The 21,804-nt window shown below is 36.6% G+C and overlaps 1 protein-coding gene across 3 annotated transcripts in view; it reads right to left on the reverse strand.

The window, feature by feature from the left end:
- The window catches only part of MPPED2 (metallophosphoesterase domain containing 2), a 202,578-nt gene that overhangs the window by 175,442 nt on the left and 5,332 nt on the right, over positions 1-21,804 (reverse strand). For all 3 annotated transcript variants that reach the window (XM_051966094.1, XM_051966095.1, XM_051966096.1), the window contains exon 2: positions 20,227-20,476. In XM_051966094.1, coding sequence (XP_051822054.1) covers positions 20,227-20,354 — 128 coding nt within the window. In that variant the 5' untranslated portion in view covers positions 20,355-20,476. The remainder of the gene's footprint in view (positions 1-20,226; positions 20,477-21,804) is intronic.

Here is a 21,804-nt window from a genome sequence, read left to right on the forward strand (position 1 = left end):
ATAAGTCCAGTCCAAAGAAAATAAAATTAGATAGAAAGTTCCCTATGGACAGAGACCATCTATAACAGAACATTAGAAAGAGCACTATATTGGCACCCAAGAGAACCAGCTAGAGACCTTGATCTGCTAATAGGCAACTGTGTGAATTTAGCACACTGGACAGAGCATTGGTTAAGCAATCAATAATGATTCTACTTGGCTGTAACAGAGATGAAGAGGGCTAAGGCTGAAATCCTAACTCTGATGCTTACCACCATCTTGGGTAATTTATTTAACCTCTCCAGACCTTTTTACTCATCTATCGAATAAGGGATTGGGAGAGATGATTCCAAAGTCCCTTCCAGTTTGAGCTTTATACATGAGTAGAAAGATCAGGGAATAGATAATGTCCCCAAAGTCTTAGTGGAGTTGTAGCCTCTAATAGCTTTAAATATACTAAGACTTTTGGGACAACCTGCCCTTATTCCATTTGGGTCAGTTCTTCTACCTCTGAAATGAAAAAGATTAGCCTAAATCAGTGATCTCAAGTGGTGTGCCAACTTTGACATCTAGCCCAACAGGCATCTGTATGGAACCTAGGCTTGTAATCAACTCATATGCCCGAGAAGTCTCCTAATTCTCCCAAATTCAATATTCAGTGTGTCATGAATCCTGGAGCCAAGAATTAGTCCACTATGAGCCAAAGAATCTGGAAATCACTAGACCTACTTTTTGGATTTTTTTTCCCTAAATATATTATATAAGAGAAGGCTTGTTAGGTGAGGAAGTGAGATAGTCTGCAGTCACCCCCAAAAATTCTTATTAATTACCCATGTAATATAGTATTCAGAGATGATGATGATGATGATAGCCAGAATTCATAAAGTATTTTAAGTTTGCAAAGCATTTTATGTTATCTCATTTGTCTCTCACCACAACCCAGTAAGACAGGTGCTCTGATTATCTACATTTTTTAGATAAGCAAATTGAGGCTGACTGGGTCACACAGCTAGTTAGTGCTAAGGCAAGATTACAGCCAATCTAATTCTAGTGCCCTCTCCACTATCCCGGTTTTATGGGCACACATTTGTCTTCTTCAACAAACTGCGATCCTCTTTCAACCAGGATCTATGTCTTACACTTCTCTTGTATCTTATACCTATTGACTCACTGAAACATCAGTGTTTTTAGAAAAGGCTGTCTTCTTGCTAGCCTCCCATCTTCCTTTTCATAGCTGTGCCTTTTTTTTTTAATAGATGGTACCCAGATTAAGACATCCATCCTTTCCCCTTGTTCAACCTTACAGTAATCAAGTATCATTTTTCTAAAATCACAGAGATGAATGACTTCAGAATAAGTAAGGAAGGCTGAATTAATTTGAAGAATTAATCTGAAAATTGCCAAGAAGCAACAATGATGACCATGATCTGCATAAGGTAAAAAGAAAGTAGTGGGATTATCAACAGAATGAAGACAATAGGAATGTGATAGGAAAAGGGAGTCAGTATGCATTAGTGACCATTTGTGTGGCAAGATTGAATTTTAAAGACATTGCAAGAAAAAAAGGAAAGGGTAAATTGCCATTCTATTAACCTAACAGAGGAAGGGAGGATTTAATATGGAAACCAAGAGGACATGGACACTGGATAGAAGAGATACCATCTTTTTTAAGGGACATTCTTCCACTAGAGATCAGCTTTTTGGGGGATTTAAGGGGTTGTCTTTACACTTTTCAAAAGAGGAAGTAAGAAAAGAGAGGAGGAAGGGAAGAAGGAAAAAGAGAGAGGGAGAAGGGAGGAAGGAAGGGATAGCTTCATAATTATGGTAAGTAAACATAATCCACTGTAAGAATTATAAAGTATTTGAAGAATTCAGAGAAACAGAAAGAATTAGTTTCTGATAAAGAATAAAGTAAACAGAAGTTATAAAATAATATACATAATAACAATGTAGATAGGAAGAACAATAAAACAAAACTGAATGCTATGAAATGATGACCAAATTTTGCCCCACAGAAGTAAAGAGATAATGTGCAGCTTCCCTCTTCCATCAGGAAAGTGAGAGATTATGAATATTGTACCTCATGTGTAGTCAGACATGATCCATTTATTGGTTAGTTGTACTGACCTACTTTTTGGATTTTTTTTCCCTAAATATATTATATAAGAGAAGGTTTGTTAGGTGAGGAAGCATTAACATATTCAGAAATTAATGTAATGTTAAAATAAAAGGCATTAAAGAAAACTTAAAAATAACTAACCAGATGATCATAGGGAAAAGATAAATCTTTGGGGGGAAAATCGAGGAAAGTAGTATCCATTATTCTATGAGATTTGAAATCCCCAAGGCTTCAACTCTTAATTCCTCATATGAGGTCAAAAAAAAAAAAAATCAAGAAATTAGCATCAATTGGCCCTTCCCATAAACCAAGTAGAACTTCATCATTACTCTCTGACTTGATGTCTATTAATCATAAAAGCAGGGGTGGGTTACAAATGAAGCCCTATGTTGACTGAAACACTACCAATAAATTTCTGAAAGGCAGAACTCAGCACAAAAAATGGGGTTAGGCGGGTGGGGAGAGCATAAGGGAGAAATCCCACCCCACAAGGGAACACAGAGCAGCCAGCCCATATACTCTGTTCAGTCTAGAATCATGCATAATGTATCCCCCTAACTGCTAACAGCAGGCCTCGACCAGATAATTTACACTTGTTTTTATGGACATGAGGAACTGATCTTTGAAGTTGTCCCTAATGAGATTCCGCTTGGCCCTAACAGCATCCTGAGAGATTGTTCCGGTTTTCTCTCCGTGTCCGGTGCATATTTATAATGTAGAATACAGACTCATTTAAACTGCACTTGCGGATTTCTGTCTTGTGCTTGGTTTTAAAGGGTATTGCTCATATCCCAGGTGAAAGGGTATGCTGATGACCAGACCACATTTTACCCAAACAATGTTATGGCCCAGCCACCTTGGCTAATTATCAAAGATGTTGGTTAATCAAAGGACTTTACCTTCAAGTGGCCATTCTCCTCCTACTATGTCCTACCCTGAAGTCTATGCAATCAATTAGTAGCATGCAGGCAAAGAGTAATCTGTTAAAACACACACACACACACACACACACACACACACACACACACACACACACTGTGACACCTTATTCAGCAGAGAAACCTGAAGGTATCCTGGGATGAAGGAAAACAATTAAAAAAAAACACCTATATTAAAAGGTCCCCAAATTCTAAGCATTTGTTAAAGAAGATTGTTGAATGTTCTCAGCTAATTTAGGTCCCCTCTATTATCAGATCCATAGAAAAAAAGTCTTTTATACATGAAAGGGACATCCAGTTTTATCCTGCTTCTTCAGTCCCCATTTTATAGATAGAAAAACTGAGAGATGCAAGGAGAGATATAACCTCCCACCCCCTTTCCTTTTTTATGATCTTTTCTACAATACAAGGTCATAAGTGCTTTGCAAAAGTTTAAGCATTATAAAAATGTTTTTTTTATCATGGTGATGATGATGATGATGTTAGCTGGTTTTTAGGATAGATCATTGATTTAAAGATCAAAGTGGTCTTAAAGGATATCTACTCCAAAGCCCTCATTTTATAGATAAGCAAACTCAAAGATTAAATAGCTTGTTTAAGATTCACAAGTGCTAACTGACAGAGGTGGGTATTTGAACCCTTCTCTTCCAACTCTTACTTTTTTGTAGATTGAGGGGGATTACTTTTTCCTTTCTACCTCATTGTCTCTCTAGGATACTACAAGCCCTACAGAGGGGAGTATTTGAACCCTTCTCTTCCAACTCTTACTTTTTTGTAGATTGAGAAGGATTACTTTTTCCTTTCTACCTCACTGTTTCTCTAGGATGCTACAAGCCCTACAGTAGTCATCAACATTTCATCACAAAAAACTATGTTTTACCAATTGTGAATTTCATTAGCTTTGCCTACCAGAAAGGCAAGTGGTGCAAGCTAGAAAACTGATGCACAATGATCATTAAAATGGTATTTGTATTTTCCATTAAGATTTGTATAGTACTTTATGTTCTTTTATCTCTTTTTGAGCCTCAAAAGAAACTGCCTATAAAGCAGATGAGACAACTATTGTTTCCCACTTAACTGATGAGGGAATTGAGGCTCAGAAAATGTAAATGGATTAGTTGAATGTCACATAGCTATCAAGTGGAAGAGATAGAATCTGAATCCATACCTTTCCCACTATAGGTTCAACCTTCTATCCACTATGCCAGAATTCCTCTTGATAAAGGAATAAAGAAATTGACCACTTAATAAAGTGCCCCACTCTACCGGAGACTCAGTTTTATCATGGTCAAATTCTAGTCTTCAGTATGGCTTTTTGCACATATTTAGTACATCCCTACATCCTAACTACCATGAAGCCACCTCAACACTCACCTTATGATGGAATCCTTTGGAATTATCACAGATCATTTTTTCTTATTATAACTCTGACTTAAAAATGGAATTTTCTTTAAAAAAGAAAAAAAGGGAGACACCTAATTAAAACAGATGAGTTAGCTGGGAAGAAAAGGTGGTGATTGCTTACAGAAAAATAGCCAGGGAATTCAGAATTAGGGGGTGTAGGTTGAACACTAGGTCCAATAAGAGATAATCCTCTTGAAAGCAGGGATTGTTTCCTTTTGTCTTCATATCACTGGGACCTAGTATAACACCTGAACACAGTTATAGTATAATAAGTGATGGTCTAATGGTTATATGGAAATAGGTTGTGCATGGCTTCAAACGTATAATTAAAATCATATTGTTTGCCTTCTCAATGGGTAGGGCAGAGGCCAGAGGGAGGAAGATAATTTGGAACTCAACTTTTAAAAAATGAATATTAAAATAAAGGATAATTATATAAAAATGAATAAATGTTGGTAAATCAACTGACAATAATGAACTGTGGGAACCTGGGTAAGTAATTTATCTTGTCAATCTCAATCTTCTATAAAACAGAGATAATATCTGTATTACATCCTTCCCATGATTTACCTAATCACAGGTTGGAATCTCAGGTCAAGGAGGTTTTGGCTTGAGTTTAAGACAAGTCTACAAACACTACAAGTGGCCTGCTCAAGATGAAATGTGTGGAACATGCAGCAGCCAGGATTAGAACCCAGGTGTTTTTTTTTTTTTTTTAAATCTAAAATTAAGTTCTGACTTAGCTGCCTCTCAAAGTGTCCACAGAGAATGGAAAGAATTGATCTTGCTCTCCCATAAATTAAGCTTTTCCCCTTCCATCTTCATCTCAAAGTATCCATGGAGAATTGCAAGAATCCATCTCGCTCTCTTTCACATTGAGGCAAGCCCTCCCAAGAACATAGATTTAGAGCGAGAGGCCTCTCTAGGGTCTTCTAGACCAAAGTCTCATTTTACAGATCAGGAAATTGCGACCAATAGAAAAACCAAACTCACAGTTAGCAAACAGCCTAATCAACATTTGAAGTCAAGTCCTCTGACTGCCAACTCAGCATGATTCCCCGGCCCAGAGTTGCTACTATCATTTGAGCTAAATCCCTTAAGAGAAAAGTGTTCTGGAAATCATAAAGCAGTATAGAAATATCAACTATTATCACTGAAATCATTCGGTAGCAAAAAAGCACAATTCCCATGATAATATGTGATCCGTTTCTCCTTGGACTACAGGGAAATCCCAAGTTCCTAAGCTTAGCTGCCAGGTCAGGTCCATATTGAAAAGGTCAAAATGCACCCCAGCTTCAAAAGCCACTCAAAGACACTGAGTAGTTCAGTAAAGAAATGAATATTTAATCAGGAGTTAAAACAAAACACTGAGTGCTACCTCCATCTCAGCTTTCCAGCAAGAAAACAAAGCAGTGAGCCTGTGCTCCCTCTTGCCACAAACTCCAAGTCCCCGGGACCAACGGATTTGTCCACTTTCTGAAGTTGTGAACAGACTCTGAGGCCTGAGAAGACGTCGATCCACTGCTCTATTGCACGTGGGGAGATTCCACAGAAAACTGGGAAGTCTGCGGTGTTAGCAGGGAAAGGTTAGAAATACTTACTGGGGAATTCATCCAGCTCCAGCCCGAAAAAACACGGGAGACTAATATATTACCCGTTTTAGCACGAAATGGAGACTGTCAAGTATAAACACAGGTTCTCAAAAACAAATGGCTAGAGAATGATGGGTAATTCAAATGACCTATCTTGGCTCTGGAGAAGAGAGAGGGAAACGGATACACAGACAGACAGAAATAGAGACGGGGACAGGGAAGGTGAGAGAGACAGGCAGACAGACACAGAGTAAGAGAGACAGAAACAGAACGACAGACACAGAGAGAGTCACAGAGACAGACAGAGACAGAAATAGAGAGAAAGAAAAAGAGAGAGAGAAAGAGAGAGAGAGAGAGAGAGAGAGAGAGAGAGAGAGAGAGAGAGAGAGAGAGAGAGAGAGAGAGAATAAGAGGCAGAGAGGAGAAAATGGCGGGGGAGAGGAGAAAGTGACGGGGGTGACAGAGACAGACAGACACAGACAGACACAGAGAGACAGAGAGATAGACACAGAAGAAAGTCAAAAAGAGAGACTAAGAATGAAAGACAGAGAGATTCAGAGACAAAGAGAGAGGAAGGCTGTATGAGTAGAAAGAAAAGCAGGTAGATAGAATATTTATTAAGCACTTATATATTAGGTCTGAGACAAAAACATCTCCCTCCTTACTTTGGACAGGTATAAGACTACATATGCAAAATGTTTCATTTCCTGGTGGATGTAATCCTGTGCTGATTGGTTTTACTTAACCATTTTATCTACATGGGGGGAAAGCCAATTTGGTAGATGTAATATTCAAACATAATAATGATATAAACGTAAACAAAGAAATCAATAAAACTTTAAAAAGGAATCTTTCAAACTAGAATAATATATGAGGATGAGGTTAGCAGACAGTGGTATTTCTATTTAATTTTATTTATATCTTTTGTAATTCCATAAAAATAGGTGCTATTAAAATAAAAAATAGACACTAAAACATCTATCTTAATCAGTGGTCCTCAAACAGTTGGAATAAATGAAATATTCAAGAAAGTTTGACAAGTTAGTTAAAATATTGCATTCCTAAGAGATAAGCACACATACTAGGTTTTGAGCATGACAGAGTAGTATTCCCTGAGTCATCAGGCTGCATACAAGTCACCCTTGGACAATAATAAGGTAATTCATTATGGGAAGGGAACAAGTATAAAAGTCTTAAAACTTGGCAGGTACAAAACCTACATACAATTCAAGCCTGAACAACTCAGTTAATAGCCCACAACCCCAATGTACAATGTACTAACTTTCAAAAGAAAAATCTTGAGATATCAGTATCCACCAATCCTGAAGCACTTACTAAGAATTTACCGCAGGCCAGATATGGTGCTAAGCATCAGGAATACAAAGACAAAGCAAAAACAATGCTAGCCCTCAAGGAGTTTCCCCTTCCCCAGGAAAAATGCATGTGTGGGGGGAGGGCCAGAGAGGGAGAAAAGGGAGCCTTCAACTTCTATGTCCCCCATAGGCTGGAAGTTCAGTCATTGCCCAAAGGCTGATGCCTTTGCTGATTAGCATAGAAGCTTTGACCTTTCTCCTTTTCTGACCTGAGCTGATTTGGTGATCTCCACTCTGGGAGGGGGGGGGGTGGGGGGGTTACCATATTGGTATTGGACTTAGTCTGGCACTCTCCCTCTTCCTCCCTTCCCCCATTCACTAATGTTTTTCAGCTGAGCTTTATTAAGAGATCTCTTTAGTCGTTTGTCCTGCCCTTTGTCCAGGATGGCTCTATTTGTTTATAAAGTGTCTTGTTCTTCCTGTAGAAAATGGGAGTTCAAGTAAAATCCATTAATGGCTGGAAGCCTCATTTTCATTCCACACCTGACAAACCAAACACCTCATAAAGGCCTCTGGGTAACTGGCTCTACTTTTGAGTCTGTCTGGAGTTTTCTTAACAAGCTTTTTTTTTTTTTTTTTTTTTAAAGCAATATCAGCTAAAAGCAATAGGCTCTAGGTTATTCATTCTCTCTGTCTCTGTCTGTCTGTCTGTCTCTATCCCTTTCTCTGTCTCTCTCTCTCTTTCCCCCTCTCTCCCCCCTCTCTCTCTGTCTCTTTTTCTGTCTTTCTCTGTGTGTGTCTCTCTCTGTCTCTCTCTCTCTCTCTCTCTCACACACACACACACACACACACACACACACACATACACACACATTTACTTCATAATTGTGGCCTGATGAGATCGTCCTGAAAAGCAGGCTCAGGATGGAAAGTTAATTTTTTACTCAAATGGGGATACAGATCACTAATGCAGACCAGAGCTGGATTGCAAACATTCTCTCAGCAAAATAAAATAAAAAGCCTTTGCAGAATTAATAGGATCTGACTCAAACCAGTCTGGGGAGTGGGGAACACAACTTCCCCTGAGCTAGTTACCAACCAGACCCCCACCTCTGTCTTTTGTCCATAGAAAAAAAATACACTTTTTCCTTGAGGAAATATTTCCAAACAGCCCCTTTCCCACCCCTTCTCCCCTCCAAAGTGCAGAATTTATGGTAACAGATAATTAACAACAAATGACAAAGCATCTAAGCAGTAAAGGGCTTTGGGTTCCCTTGCCAAAATGATGGTATCAAATTCCAAGATAAACAAAGAAGTGTGCCGCCTGCCATTAACACTAGGATAGGGTCAGGATGGAGGGATGTAAAGCAGTTCCCCAAACACCATCAAGGGTCAGTTTGGGACGGGGGGAACAGCTTCCCAGTGCTGTATTATTTCCAATCAAGACTCCGATCAACTGCTACTTCCAACAAGAGGCTTTTCTTGATTCTCCCACCTTCTTAAAGTTTTATTATTCTCCCTTCCCCTAACCCTAACTCAAAATGACTTTGTAAATATCCCACATCTTTTAAACAGTGCACAAGTTGTTTTAACATCATGAAGATGTAAGATCCTTGAGGACAGAGCCTGTTTCATTTTTGTCTTTTCATTCCCAGAAACTAGAACTATGCTTAACACATAGTAGTTCCATAATAAATGCTTGTTGAACAGTAAGTGCTCAATAAATGTTTGTTAAATGGCTTTCAGGGAATCTCTCAGAGGAGCTTCCAAATTCAGATCAGAGAGAGAGAGAGCCAGAAAGACAGTGACAGAGACAGAGTCTGTATCCAATAGAATAAGCAAGCTTAAATAGAAAATTAGATTGATCCTATAACATACCCATTTGATCTAATTGTTGGTATCATGTTAATGTGCAGAGATACATAGAAAGACACTAGATATTTTCAAAATATATTCTATATGATCAGAAGTAATTTGCTGACTTTTCCAATCTATCATCAAATACCAGGAACACTTTAAATATAGAAATTATAAAATTTTCAGCTTGCAAATACATCTAATGATATCTTTCTCTTAAATTTACCCTCCCTCATCCCCAGAGTCTTAACAAAAATCTTTCTTCAAGAGTCCTTCCTCAAGGGTGTGTTACATATATATTGTTACCAGGTATAGTTACTGTTGTAATGAAACTATTCCATTTGCTTCTTTTGATATCTTTTGAGTACATTTGGAGAAGTTAGACAAGTGGTGAGGGGAAACATTAAAAAAGTAAGATAAATATGCCTCACCAAATACTTCTATAAATGAGTAAAATGCCTTCTTTTTAAGGAAATTAGTATTGGGGAAAAGATAGCCAAGGACATGTTACTACTAGGGGGTGTAATGTAACTAGACCTGAAATCAAGAAAACCCAATCTAAGACACTTCCTAAGTATGGTACCCTGGGCATTTCAGCAATTATCCTCTGATTTCCTTGATTTTCTCAACTGTAAAATGGGAATAATAATAGCATCTACCTCAAAATTTTGTCTTGAGGATCAAGTGAGATACGTGTTAAGACTTGGCACATATTAGCTACCATATAAATACTATTATATATATATATATATTATATATAACATATTATAATAATATATATATAATACAACAATTATATATATACATATATATGAATATATATATATATATATGTATATGTATATATATATAAAAGCACCCGCCCCTCCCCATTTTACAGATAAGGAACTGAAATCCAGAGTTCATACAAGGTTATATAGTGCAATACTAACAAGATAATAAAGACATATTATTTAGCAAAGACACTCTCTTTTCTTTAGCTTCCTTCCAAAACATGTATGTTCACAGAATACTTTTTAGCTAAGTATTAAGAATGGAAAATTAGATATATAATTGGTCTCTGAATTGATGAGGATGATGATGATGATCAGAAGCTATCAAGTTTGCAAAATGCTTTACATGGGCTATTTCATTCAACAAGGAAGCCATTTCATAAGAAAATTGAAATTGCAAACAGGATAGTAGAAAACATCTTCAAATCCACATTTAGGCCAAGAGAACCCTTCCCAGTATTAGAATTTTAGACCTGGAAGAAACCATAAATTCTAGCTCATCAATTCTCAAAGTGTAATCCATGGACTCTTTCAGTGGATTTTTTTGCCTATTAAAATACTCCTCCGTTTTCAAATTATATGTGTGTATGAGGACATATTTTCTTCATATATTTTGACCAAAACAAAATATCACATCCAATTGAATTCAGAAGTAAATATATATATTTTCCCATCTTCTATTAAGCTATACATTATAGAAATTTGAAAAAAAAAAGAAAACAATGTCTTTGTTAAATTTCTTTTGTTTGAGAAAATATAGGTTTTCCCCTATAAAATATGTGATTTATGTTCATTGGTTTGCTACTATTTTTAATTACACAAATAAACATTTTAAATTATCAGCTTTAATTTCTAATTTGATTGAAATATTGCTATATGTAATATACATAAACAAAAGTTCATCAGGTCCTAAGTAAGTTTTACAAGTGTGAAGGGATCCTAAGACTAAAAGATTTGAGAATCTCCTGTAGAGAATGCTACCTCAAAGAAACATGGAGAACTTATAACATCGAATTGACTAGAGAGACTTCTGCCCTCTGAGAGAAAAGCACTAAATAAAAGAGCAATTGTCTGATTCATTCTGATTCATCGAACAACTCCATATCTGGTACCTGAAGCATAGGTTTTTGCTTTTTTCCTAGAAATATCCTCATTTTCATCATTGTTGTTTTTATTACATTTTTATTATATCACTGTTGTTATCATAAAGAGCTCTATGACTTATTCTAAATTCTACAAATGTTATCAAACACATGGTGTTTGGTTGAGGTTCGGTTTGTTGTTGTTTTTATGGTTATTGCTACTGCTATTATTTTTCAAGTAAAAAATTATTTGATTTCAAATAAATCAAAATTTGATTATCATCAAATAAAAAGGATATTATTTACATATTCATACCCCTCTACTGGGGGATACAAGTTTGAAAATAAAATCTCTAGAGGAAAAAAACCCAAAAGACTATGAAAACCAACTGATATCATAGACAGTAAATATACCAAAACTTTTATTTCTGCAGCATTGGTATTTCCACCTGGACCCAGATACCAAGCATTTTTATTTTTACAACATAACAAACATTCCTGTCCAAAGAAGTGTGGGTGAATTTTTCAGGAGAATTATGAAAAACCAAAGGAACTGAGAACATACCAATCTAATTGATAAAGAGGGAGAGACGAAAAGGAATGATCAAAAGAAAGGCTCACCAATAAAATAATCTCCTAAATCTGGGGGGGGGGGGGGAGGAAAAAGCCAGATTCTTCCATTTCTATATATACATATAGAAAAGCAGCTAGACTATCCCAGTATCCTGCCTTAAAGGCAGGAAGACACGTTTCAAGTCTAATAAACATATGCTGCCTGGTGGTGTGACACTAGGCAAGACATTTAATATCTTAGTGACCCAGGAAACTTTGTAAATTGCAAGGTACAGATGAATCATCCATATGTACCTGTGGAAGGAATTCCCACACCAGTGAAATTAGAGCTCTAAATAACAAGAAAAGAAAAAGAAAAGGATACACAATTTTAAAATTAGAACTTGCTACCTATGACATGGATACTTAGAGAAATTGTTGGTTTCTGATTATTTCTAAATCATCTTTCCAGACATGATATTCTAGTTCTGGAAAACTAAAATCTAAAATTAGCACCTCCACAGTACACTCTCTATTGTGTGACTGATTTGGCTGGCTTTGACAGTCGCATATTGCGATTAAGATGTTCTGACCCAAAGATTAAAAAATAATAACAAAACATATTTGGGAGAGCATGGCATGGCAATCTGATGATTCTTTCTGAATTTAAAGAGAGACATTTTCAGATTTTATATACATGCACATATTATATGTATATATATGTCAACCACGCTTGCACTTTTAATCTTGATAGCAGAAGTTAGAAGTGCAGCAGAAAGAAAGCAAGATTTGTTTTCTGAGGACACGTGCTCAAATCTAGTCTCTGCTCTGACATTTATGTCTTGTATAACCTTGGTTGAGTGACTTCATGGCTCTACACTTCAGTTTCACTCATGTGAAAAATGAGAGCATTGCACTTGATGATCTCCCTGGTCCCTTTCTTGATCTACCATTCTTTGAATATGAATCCAAGAGCTCTGGGATCAAATCCTCCTTCAAACACATACTGGCTGTGAGACTGTAGGCAGTCTCAATTTCCTTAACTATAAAAATAAGGATAATAGCCATGAGAGTCAAATGAGATAATGTACACAAAATATTTTACCAATCTCAAAGTGTCACATAGATATGAACTATTGTCATTTATTGAATAATAACGTAATTTATTGCTATGCTCCCCCATTTCTAATATCAGTTGATCAAGTATATTTTAAAGGGCTCACAAAGTGTCAGGACAGCCAGACAACTACACAAAAATAGTGTGTCCTGTTACACAATAAAGCTGGACTTTGAAATACAAAAGAATCCAACGGGGGGATTTGCAGGAGAGTGGGATCTAATTTGGTGGTGCTTAAAAAAAAATGCTGAATACAAACAAAGAAATCCACAGTAAAGGAACAAAGTTAGCTCCGAAACAAAGTCTGACTGTCATGGACCATAAGGCGTTTCCCCCATGGAGCATACAGGGAAATATTTTTTTTAAGAAGGAAAAAATAGAAAAAATATCCTGTGTTTATGTATGACTGAATCCAAGCTAAAAGGGGGCATTGAGAATCTCCAAGATGAATAAGAGATTGGAAACATTAAGGAGAAAATTATAGTCATGCTAATGCTTAGTGCAAAAATAAATTGTAGTGATAAACACAAGCCATAGCAGCTCACCAGCAACAAAGAGTCGAATATATGTAGAGTGCTCTGAAAAGAAGCAATGGCATGCAGCACAAAAACTCCCAAAAGTTCCAGATTGTTCATAAAATATATTTTTTCAGAGTTCCAGACTGGTGATAAGGGTATTTTGTTGTTACCATACCACCAATCCTTATGTATTGATAGTAATCTTTCAGACTAAGCTAATGTGGGTTATTTTTCTGTCCCAATCACTATTACCATCCTCCATGATCTCAAAATACTTCCCTGGTACTTTTATTTTCAACTTCAAGGCAGCAAGATTGCACAGTGGATACAGACTTAGAGTCACGAAAACCCAAGTTTGAATCTTCCCTCCAATATTTAATAGCTGTGTGACCCTAACTGATGACTTATCTCTGCCTCAGTTTCCTCATCTATTAAACTGAAAGTAGTAATAGGACTTAATCACAGGGTTGTTGGAAAAATGAAATGAGATATTTATAAAGCACTTTGTAAACCTTAAAGCACTCTATACATATAAACCAATAATAATATTTTCTGTGCTATGTTTTTGTTTCCCTGAGATTAATTGAAGAGAGGATGGGCTGAGGTTTGCCTGGGATAGATACATAGACTTTGGTCTGACTCATTGGAGGGATGATCTTCATAAAATCAGCACTTCTCTGGAGTTGGGGAGGACTTTTTGGTTTACAGAGAGACCAAAAGAGAAAGATGAGATGATTCATATCCTCAGTTAGCATCTTTTAATTTCTTTTTAACCCCGAGATTTTTTATAGTGAAGGAGAAGAAAAGTCTAAAATTTGGACATTTCTCAATAGGACAGTGAAATGCCTTGTTTTTCAGAAAATAGAGATTTTAACTCATCTTTTCTGATTTAATTTGTAGATTCAAAATTGAGGAACATATCTAATAATATCTAGTCTTAATCTCTCATCATAAAATGATACAACTGAAGCAGAAAGAGATTCCAGGAACTGCCTAAAGTTCTATTGCTAGTCAATAGGTGAACCTGTACTAGAATTCAAGTCTTCCAAATTTTTAGTTTACCATATCACCATATCAAGAAGGGCCATTTCGGGGAACTTTCGAAGAGTCACTTCCACTACACTTTTAAGGTAGACTTCCACTCATTCTTCAACACTGATAACAAATGGAAATTTCTTTTCTGACATTAGTGTCACATGGCTAGGGAATGAAGAGATTTCTCTAGAGTTTTCTGCTTTAGTGTCCATTTCCTTCTAATGGTAAAGTACATTTGAACAATCTCAGAAAGGCAGCCATGGGTGGTAATTCAAATATATGCATGTATAAAATATACATGCAAACATATATAATATATGCATACATATTATATACATTTTATATATATGTATATTTCACATGTATTATAAAACATGTGTGTATAATATGCATTTGCATATATGAATATATGTAAATGCATAGCTATATACATAAATAGATATATATGTGTATATCTTTTCAGTTTTATATCTATTCAATATAATTACATGTAAATACCTTTGAATCTGGATCTATTTGCTTCATTGGTTTAATGAGTTCAAAACTGGAAAATTTCTTCCATAAATGCAGTTTATCCGTACCTTTTGGTCTCAGTTTCCAAGAGCACTGAGAAGGTAAATGACTTACTAATAGTCACCCACTCAGTATGTGGCAGATATAGTATTTGAAACTAAGTTTTCCATATTCCTAGGCCAGGCCTGTAATCCATTACCTACAGCTGCTGTATAGAGAATAATAATATTAATTTGTTTTGTGGAATACTTTCCAAAAACATTTTCCTCATACTGATGTACAATTACAAGTGCTATTCCCATTTTACAAATGAGAAAAGTGAGACTCAGAAAGGTTGATAAGATTTACCCCAAATCACATGTCTAGAAAATGTAAATCTAGGGTTTAAACCCATCTCTGATCCCAAGTCTAGAAATATTCTCAGTATACAACATTATCTACCTTAATTGGATAAATAAGAAAGTTAAAGTTTCACTCCATCCAGTAAATTTGTTTATGTCACCCACTTCCTCCACACACATTCTAGAAATACTATGAAGACTAGCAATTTGAAATTGTTCAGAGAAGACAGGATAATAGCTCTATTATTAGTTTTCTTAAAAGGAAAGCTAGAACACTCCAAAAGAACCATATTTCAAGCAATTTTTCATTAGCCTATTTATAATCATTAATTCCACACAGAGCATGATACTGTTTCCTTAGGTCAAAATATCAAATGTCTTCCTAATACATTTTAAGAAATTTTAAGTTAAGTTCTTCATATGATCACAAATATCATGAACAACAACTGTAACATTCACTGCGAAGACTCTAGGAAAACCAAAAGGGTTGGAATCAGTTAGAATGGGAGATGGAAACATATATGACTCAGGGAACTAAGCAAACAATGGGTGGATTATACCTCTGACTCATTGATAGATCAGGAGAAGAGGAAGAGGATGAGGAAAAGGAGGAAGAAGAGGAGAAAGAAGAAGAAGAAGGAAAGAAGAAAGAAGAGGAAGAAGAAAAAAAGAAAAGGAAGAGGAAGAAGAAGAAGAAGAAAAGAAGAAAAACTACAATAACAACTTTCTCAGGCAAAAATCACAAAGCTTCAAGCCTAGCCCTCTTCTGATTCTGTTTTGTAGGCTATCAAGCATCCTTCTTAAAATTAACAGAATGAGGCACACTAATATGCACAAAGATCTTAGTCTAGATTTTCTAAATGATTCAGTTTAGAAATCAAAGAGTCAAAATCAGGGGGGAAAGTTTCCAGAGGAATTATTGGAAAAGAAAAAGATGTTCTTAGAGGCATGGAGACCTAGCTTCATTCCTGGTGCTATGTCATAGCTATTCTTAAACTTTCTTAAACTATTTCTCCAGACATAAAGTATGGAGAACTGAAGCAGGGGTCCTCAAACTTTTTAAATAGGGGGCCAGTTCACTGTCCCTCAGACTGTTGGAGGGCCGGACTCTAGTAAAAACAAAAACTTTGTTTTGTGGGCCTTTAAATAAAGAAACTTCATAGCCCCGGGTGAGGGGGATAAACTTTCTCAGCTGCTGCATCTGGCCCGCAGGCCATAGTTTGAGGACCCCTGAACTAAAGCATTCAAAATATTCCATGGAAAATGAGATGCTTATGCTTTACAGTTTTAGTAGAAAGGGCCATAAAGGTCATCTGATCCAACTCCCTCATTTTATAGGTGAGGAAACTGAAAGCCTAAGAAGTAGATTGTTTTGCCTAAGGTCACACAGCTAGTAGTAAACTGTAGATCAAATTCCCAAGGGACAGCTGGGTGGCACAATGTTTAGAGTGCCAGGAACCAGGAAGACTCATCTTCCTGAGTTCAAATCTGGCTTCAGACACTTTGCAACTATGTGACCTTGGCAAGTCACTTCACCCAGTTTGCCTCAGTTTCCTCATCTGTAAGATGAGCTGGAGAAGGAACTGAAAAACTACTCCAGTGATCTTTGTCAAGAAAACCCCAAATTGAGCTTGGATACAACTGAAAATGATTCAATAACACAAACAAAGAGCAATATTCAAACTTAGGTCCTTTGACTTCAGAGACAGGTAAAACTCCTCTGTAACAAAGGGATATCATTGCAATATTAAGCTTTTAGTAAAGGAAATATTAGCCATTTCTAAAAATTAAAATCAACACTCTCATTCAGGTACTTAACTCAGTAATTTGAGTACAATTAAGAAAAAGAGAAATCTAAATTCTAAGGGAAACCCAATAAATTCTTTAATAACAATATGGACCTTGTCCCCAAACCATGAAGATATAGACCACTCCAAATGAAAACCTCTCCCATTATTTCCTTCTGAATGTATAATCAAACAAATAGCTAATGCATGTGGAATATTAATGATATTCTCAGAAATATAGCTTCTGATCCAAAGACAGAGCTGGAACTAGAAGGATTTGTAAAGGGGAATGGGGGGAGGACAGAGTTTAGCTCTGAGAGCTTCATAAGACTTCTATACTGTTGAAGGATAATTCTACTTTTTGAGGGAGGGACAGAGATGTGGACACTATTAGGTTTGTAAGTGGCTGTAGCAAGAAGAAATAAGCCACCAGAATGGTGCTCTTCACACCTTCTCAACTTCCCTATCCTTATAGCTCTTCCTTAGTTATGACTGAATAAAAGAACTTAAAATATAAGAATCAAAAAATTAATTAACAAATGCCATTTGCTGTATGTCTTTAAATGCGTAGTATAGGTAGATAATATGAGATCAAGGGAAGAAAAAAGGATAGTGGGATGAAACAGTAAAGGAAAGCTATCTGAGAGATAAGTTTTGGGTTGGATCTTGCATCAGGGCTGGGAATTTGATAAGTCGAGAGAAAAAAAAAAGAGAGGCGATCAGAACTATATAGAACAGAGAGAAGATTCAGATCTGAAAATTCACAAAGAATAGTGAAGAAGTCAATATGATAGAAGCTGATGAAAGAATTGGGGACATAGCAGAACGCCAACCATATGAGTTTGTTAGGATGTGATAGAAAAACAGTTGGGAGTGCTGCAAATCACAAACTGTATGTTTCAAGCAGTTGATGACTATATGATTGCTATTTGACATAGACCAGAATAATTCTCAACGCAAATGAATCTTAGAATGTGCTTATTGCTTTTATCAATTGTGACTCAAGCCCCAGACACTATTAGCTATGTGACTCTGAGCAAGTCACTGAACCCTACTTTCTTCAGTTTCCTCATCTGTAAAATGAGCTGAAGAAGGAAATGGCCAACCCCTCCAGTATCTTTGCTAAAAAAAAAAAACCAAATGGGGTCATGAAGAATAGGACACAACTAGAAAGAATAACAACAAAATTATCTATCATTAAGAAAGACAAGGACTATATCTGTGATTTTATTAGTATAGGGAACTTCCAGGTTAAGAAACTCCCTCTACCAATGCAGACTGGCACCTTTTCTACTACTTAGAAAACATCTGTAAGTTAACTGCACAAAGTCACACAGCCAGTAAGTCAGTGGCAAGATTTGAATCAAGGACTTATCTGATTTTGAATCTGGCTCTCTATCTACTACTCCTCTTGCCTTTCATACTGGTTGAGGAAGGACAAACAAATGGAAATCCCCAGGTCCTAAGTTCTTATTCGGTTTCCATAAACCAATTTCTAAGAGCTTTACCCAATTTCCTCATGCCTTAACATCCCTGACTGGGACTAGAGCCAGCAAAATTCTTGGCTATTTTTGAATGAAGGGTGCCAAATATGTGCAAAATAGAGCTCTAATAAAACCCAAATTCTGACTTCTACATGATGTTATACCAAATACTAGAGAAAAAATGTATGATTTTGAAAAGTACATTATGGTCCCCAAATCATGTTGAAGAGGTCATGTAGTCTTACTCACTCATTTTACAGATAAGAAAACAGGCCCAAACAGGTAAAGTAACTTAGCAAAGTCACGCAGATAATAAGTGAAAGAGCTGGGACTTGTCCTACATCTTTCAGCTCTAACTCAGTGCTAGAAAGTCCACTAAATCCACTAGAATATTTATGTCTTATTTAGGGGAAAAAACACCTAATCAATCAACAGGTAAGCTGTGGTCAGCCTGAACATTTTCCTTCCAATGGCATAAATTAAGCAATTTCCAAAACCAATTAAAAAAAAAAAAAAAACCCAAACACTTCTGATTTAAAGGGACCCAAAATATTTTAAAATACACAGTGCTCGGGAAAGATTTTAATTGCAGTCTTTCTTTGCAAGGATTTTGCATGTGCCTGCTATTTTAGTCTCCCTGCTCTGCAGACATCTCATCACAGGTAATGGTGTCGGCTATGGAGATTATGCCCACAAAGCAAAATCTTGGTATTCTCACCAAGTCTCCAGGGTCAAGGAAAACACCTTTTTTATTTTCTTAGTGTGTCGAAGTTTAAAGGGTTTTATTTTACCTTTTTGTTTAAAGGCCAAAAAAAGCAAAGACTAAAGAAAGCTCAGGACCTAGCAGGCCCTAAGTTTGATTCTACCCAGTGTGGACTAGGCAGGAAAAGTAGATTTCTAACCTCTCTGATCTTGGTTATATAACTATCTTCCAAGAGCTTCACTCCAACTTTGAATCATTCATTCACATCAAACAAGGGGAAGGGTCTGACCTAGTGGACATAAGGCCTTGAATAAATAATAAGGAAGATGACAGCCTGCCTCATACTGATGGAGCTCAACACAGCTGAGGGGGATTCTGGAGGAGTTTTGTAAAATCTCAAATATCCAGCCAGGTCGGTTAAGGACGCCAGGGTTCAAAATTACATTTGGCTCTGTTAGTTTTCAAGCCTCGTTTCCCATGTTACTTTGAGGGAGTGAGGGGGAAGGAAAGGTCTGAGGGAAGGGCACTGGTTTTTAAGACTAACTGTTCCAGAATTCCCTAATCCTTTGTCCCCTTTATTGTCAGTAGAATGGGGCAGGCCAGCACACTTTCTACTCACCAAAGGAAAAGACAATGGATTCAGTAATCACTGGACAATTGGTCTCAATTAGGCCTATTTCACAGCTGAATGTAAAGGGGAATGGGGGGGAGGGAGGAAGGAAGAAGCAGGACTGTATAAATGTTAAATAAATATGCTATTTGTGGGAATGGTGGGGTGAGGGGGAATCTACCCATTACTGTGGAGGAAATCAAAGCTCCAATCTTAGCTCCAGCACTGAGGAGTCATATGAACTTGGACAAGTTACTTCCTTCACCTGCCTAATTGCTTTATAATACACCCCAGGGATGCAATTTTATGTGAGAAAGGATATTGGGGAAAAGAAGGTGAGAGATTCAAGTTATTGATCACCAAACTGTTTTGCCTAACTTTATCCTCCCTGATAGAATTCCCTAATTTTGTTTTTCCTGAAAAGTTCTCTGTTATTTGTTGGGATGATTTTTAATTGTTTTCTTTTCTTGAAAAACAATATTTTTAAAGAGATCATGAGAAATACTTACATATGTACATGTGGAGGCTGAAATCTGCTCTGGTTGATGTTGTAGTGAGTGAAAGCCTGGGTTGGGTTTGAACTGTACTCATCCACGGTGATGGTGACTTTACCTTGAGAAGGGATCCCATGTGCCATCCTTCCTCCTTATAGTCATGAGCAATTCACAACTTTCTGGAGCAAAGGATGGGGGCAGGCATTGTGTGTTGCAGCCAAAGATGGGACCCGAGGAGGGACTTACTCATCAAGGCCGTGAGTTTCTGAAAGCAAGAAAATAAAAAATAAAATAAAATAAAAAAAACTTCACTTAAAAAAACTTGCAATTTAACCAGTGTGGTGAGAGAGCAATCCTGCCCCCAAATCCAAGTTTTCATGGCTAATTGTGGTAGTCAACCTTGGGAATCAGGGTTAATTCTATACAAATACCAATTTTCCAACTCTTTTTTTCCTCTTAAAACCAATTTTGTGGGGCCATTATTTAAAACGGGACACTTTGGGCTACAATCAGATCATCTCAAAGGTGAATCCAATCTTTCATTTTAATTGTACCACTTATATGAATTACCAATATGGGCACATTCACAACTGAGGGTGAACCTAATTTTTTAAAGGTTCATATTTTACGAGTCTCTTACTAATTTTTTTTTATTAGCCCTAAGATTTTATTGATATAAGAAACTCCTAGACAAGGAAACTCCTTCTATGAATGAAGATCGGCACCAGACAGGCAATTTAACAGTCTTCCAGAGTTGCCTGGGGCTCTTAAGAGATTAAGGGACTTGTCCAGGGTCACCCAACCAGTGTGTGCCACAGGTAGAACAGGTCTTGCTAACACTGAACTCAGCCTTCCATGTCATTAAACTACATGCCTTTTTTGTTTCCAAATATTTACATCCAACTGAAAACCCTGAAATTTATGAGGTTACATCTTGTTTACAAGTATCTACACAGAGGAATAGCTTAAAAGGTTTTTCCTTATTGGATTAATTTCAATTTTTCTCTTGACATCTTGAAGCTCAATGTTCCCTTGGGATACATGTAATAAAACAATGAATGGAAAATGCTGTTTCATTTTTATTTAGGTAACTGTGTGTATACATAGGCACACATATATGTAGATGTATGTATGTATGTAGATATATATGTGTATGTATATATGTATACTTATATGGATATGTATGAGTATATGTGCACTTTGTCTTGAAAGAAATCAGGAACTGAAGTATAACATGCAACCCAGTTAAGTAGTGTCCCACTTGTAAATGCATGCATGCTACCTCTCCTCATAGAGTAGTATACTTTCTTCTCTCTACAAAGATATATATAATTTCATTAAGCTAATGGGAATACCATGAGCTCACTCAGCAGGAAAGTAAAATATACTCATGCTTGGTCCACCACTTGGAATGTACCTGTCACCTAGGACCACTGTAAAGTTTGTGTGTGTGTGTGTGTGTGTGTTGGGAGGGAGGACAGAATACCATTATTTCACATGTAAAGTATCTAATTCTGTAGTACCTCATTCTTGATGCTACATAATTGATCATCAATTTTATATACTTGGGGAAAGAATGAAACAATGCCTTCT

This window comes from Antechinus flavipes, chromosome 6, assembly GCF_016432865.1.
Source record: "Antechinus flavipes isolate AdamAnt ecotype Samford, QLD, Australia chromosome 6, AdamAnt_v2, whole genome shotgun sequence".
Taxonomy (NCBI): Eukaryota; Metazoa; Chordata; class Mammalia; order Dasyuromorphia; family Dasyuridae; genus Antechinus; species Antechinus flavipes.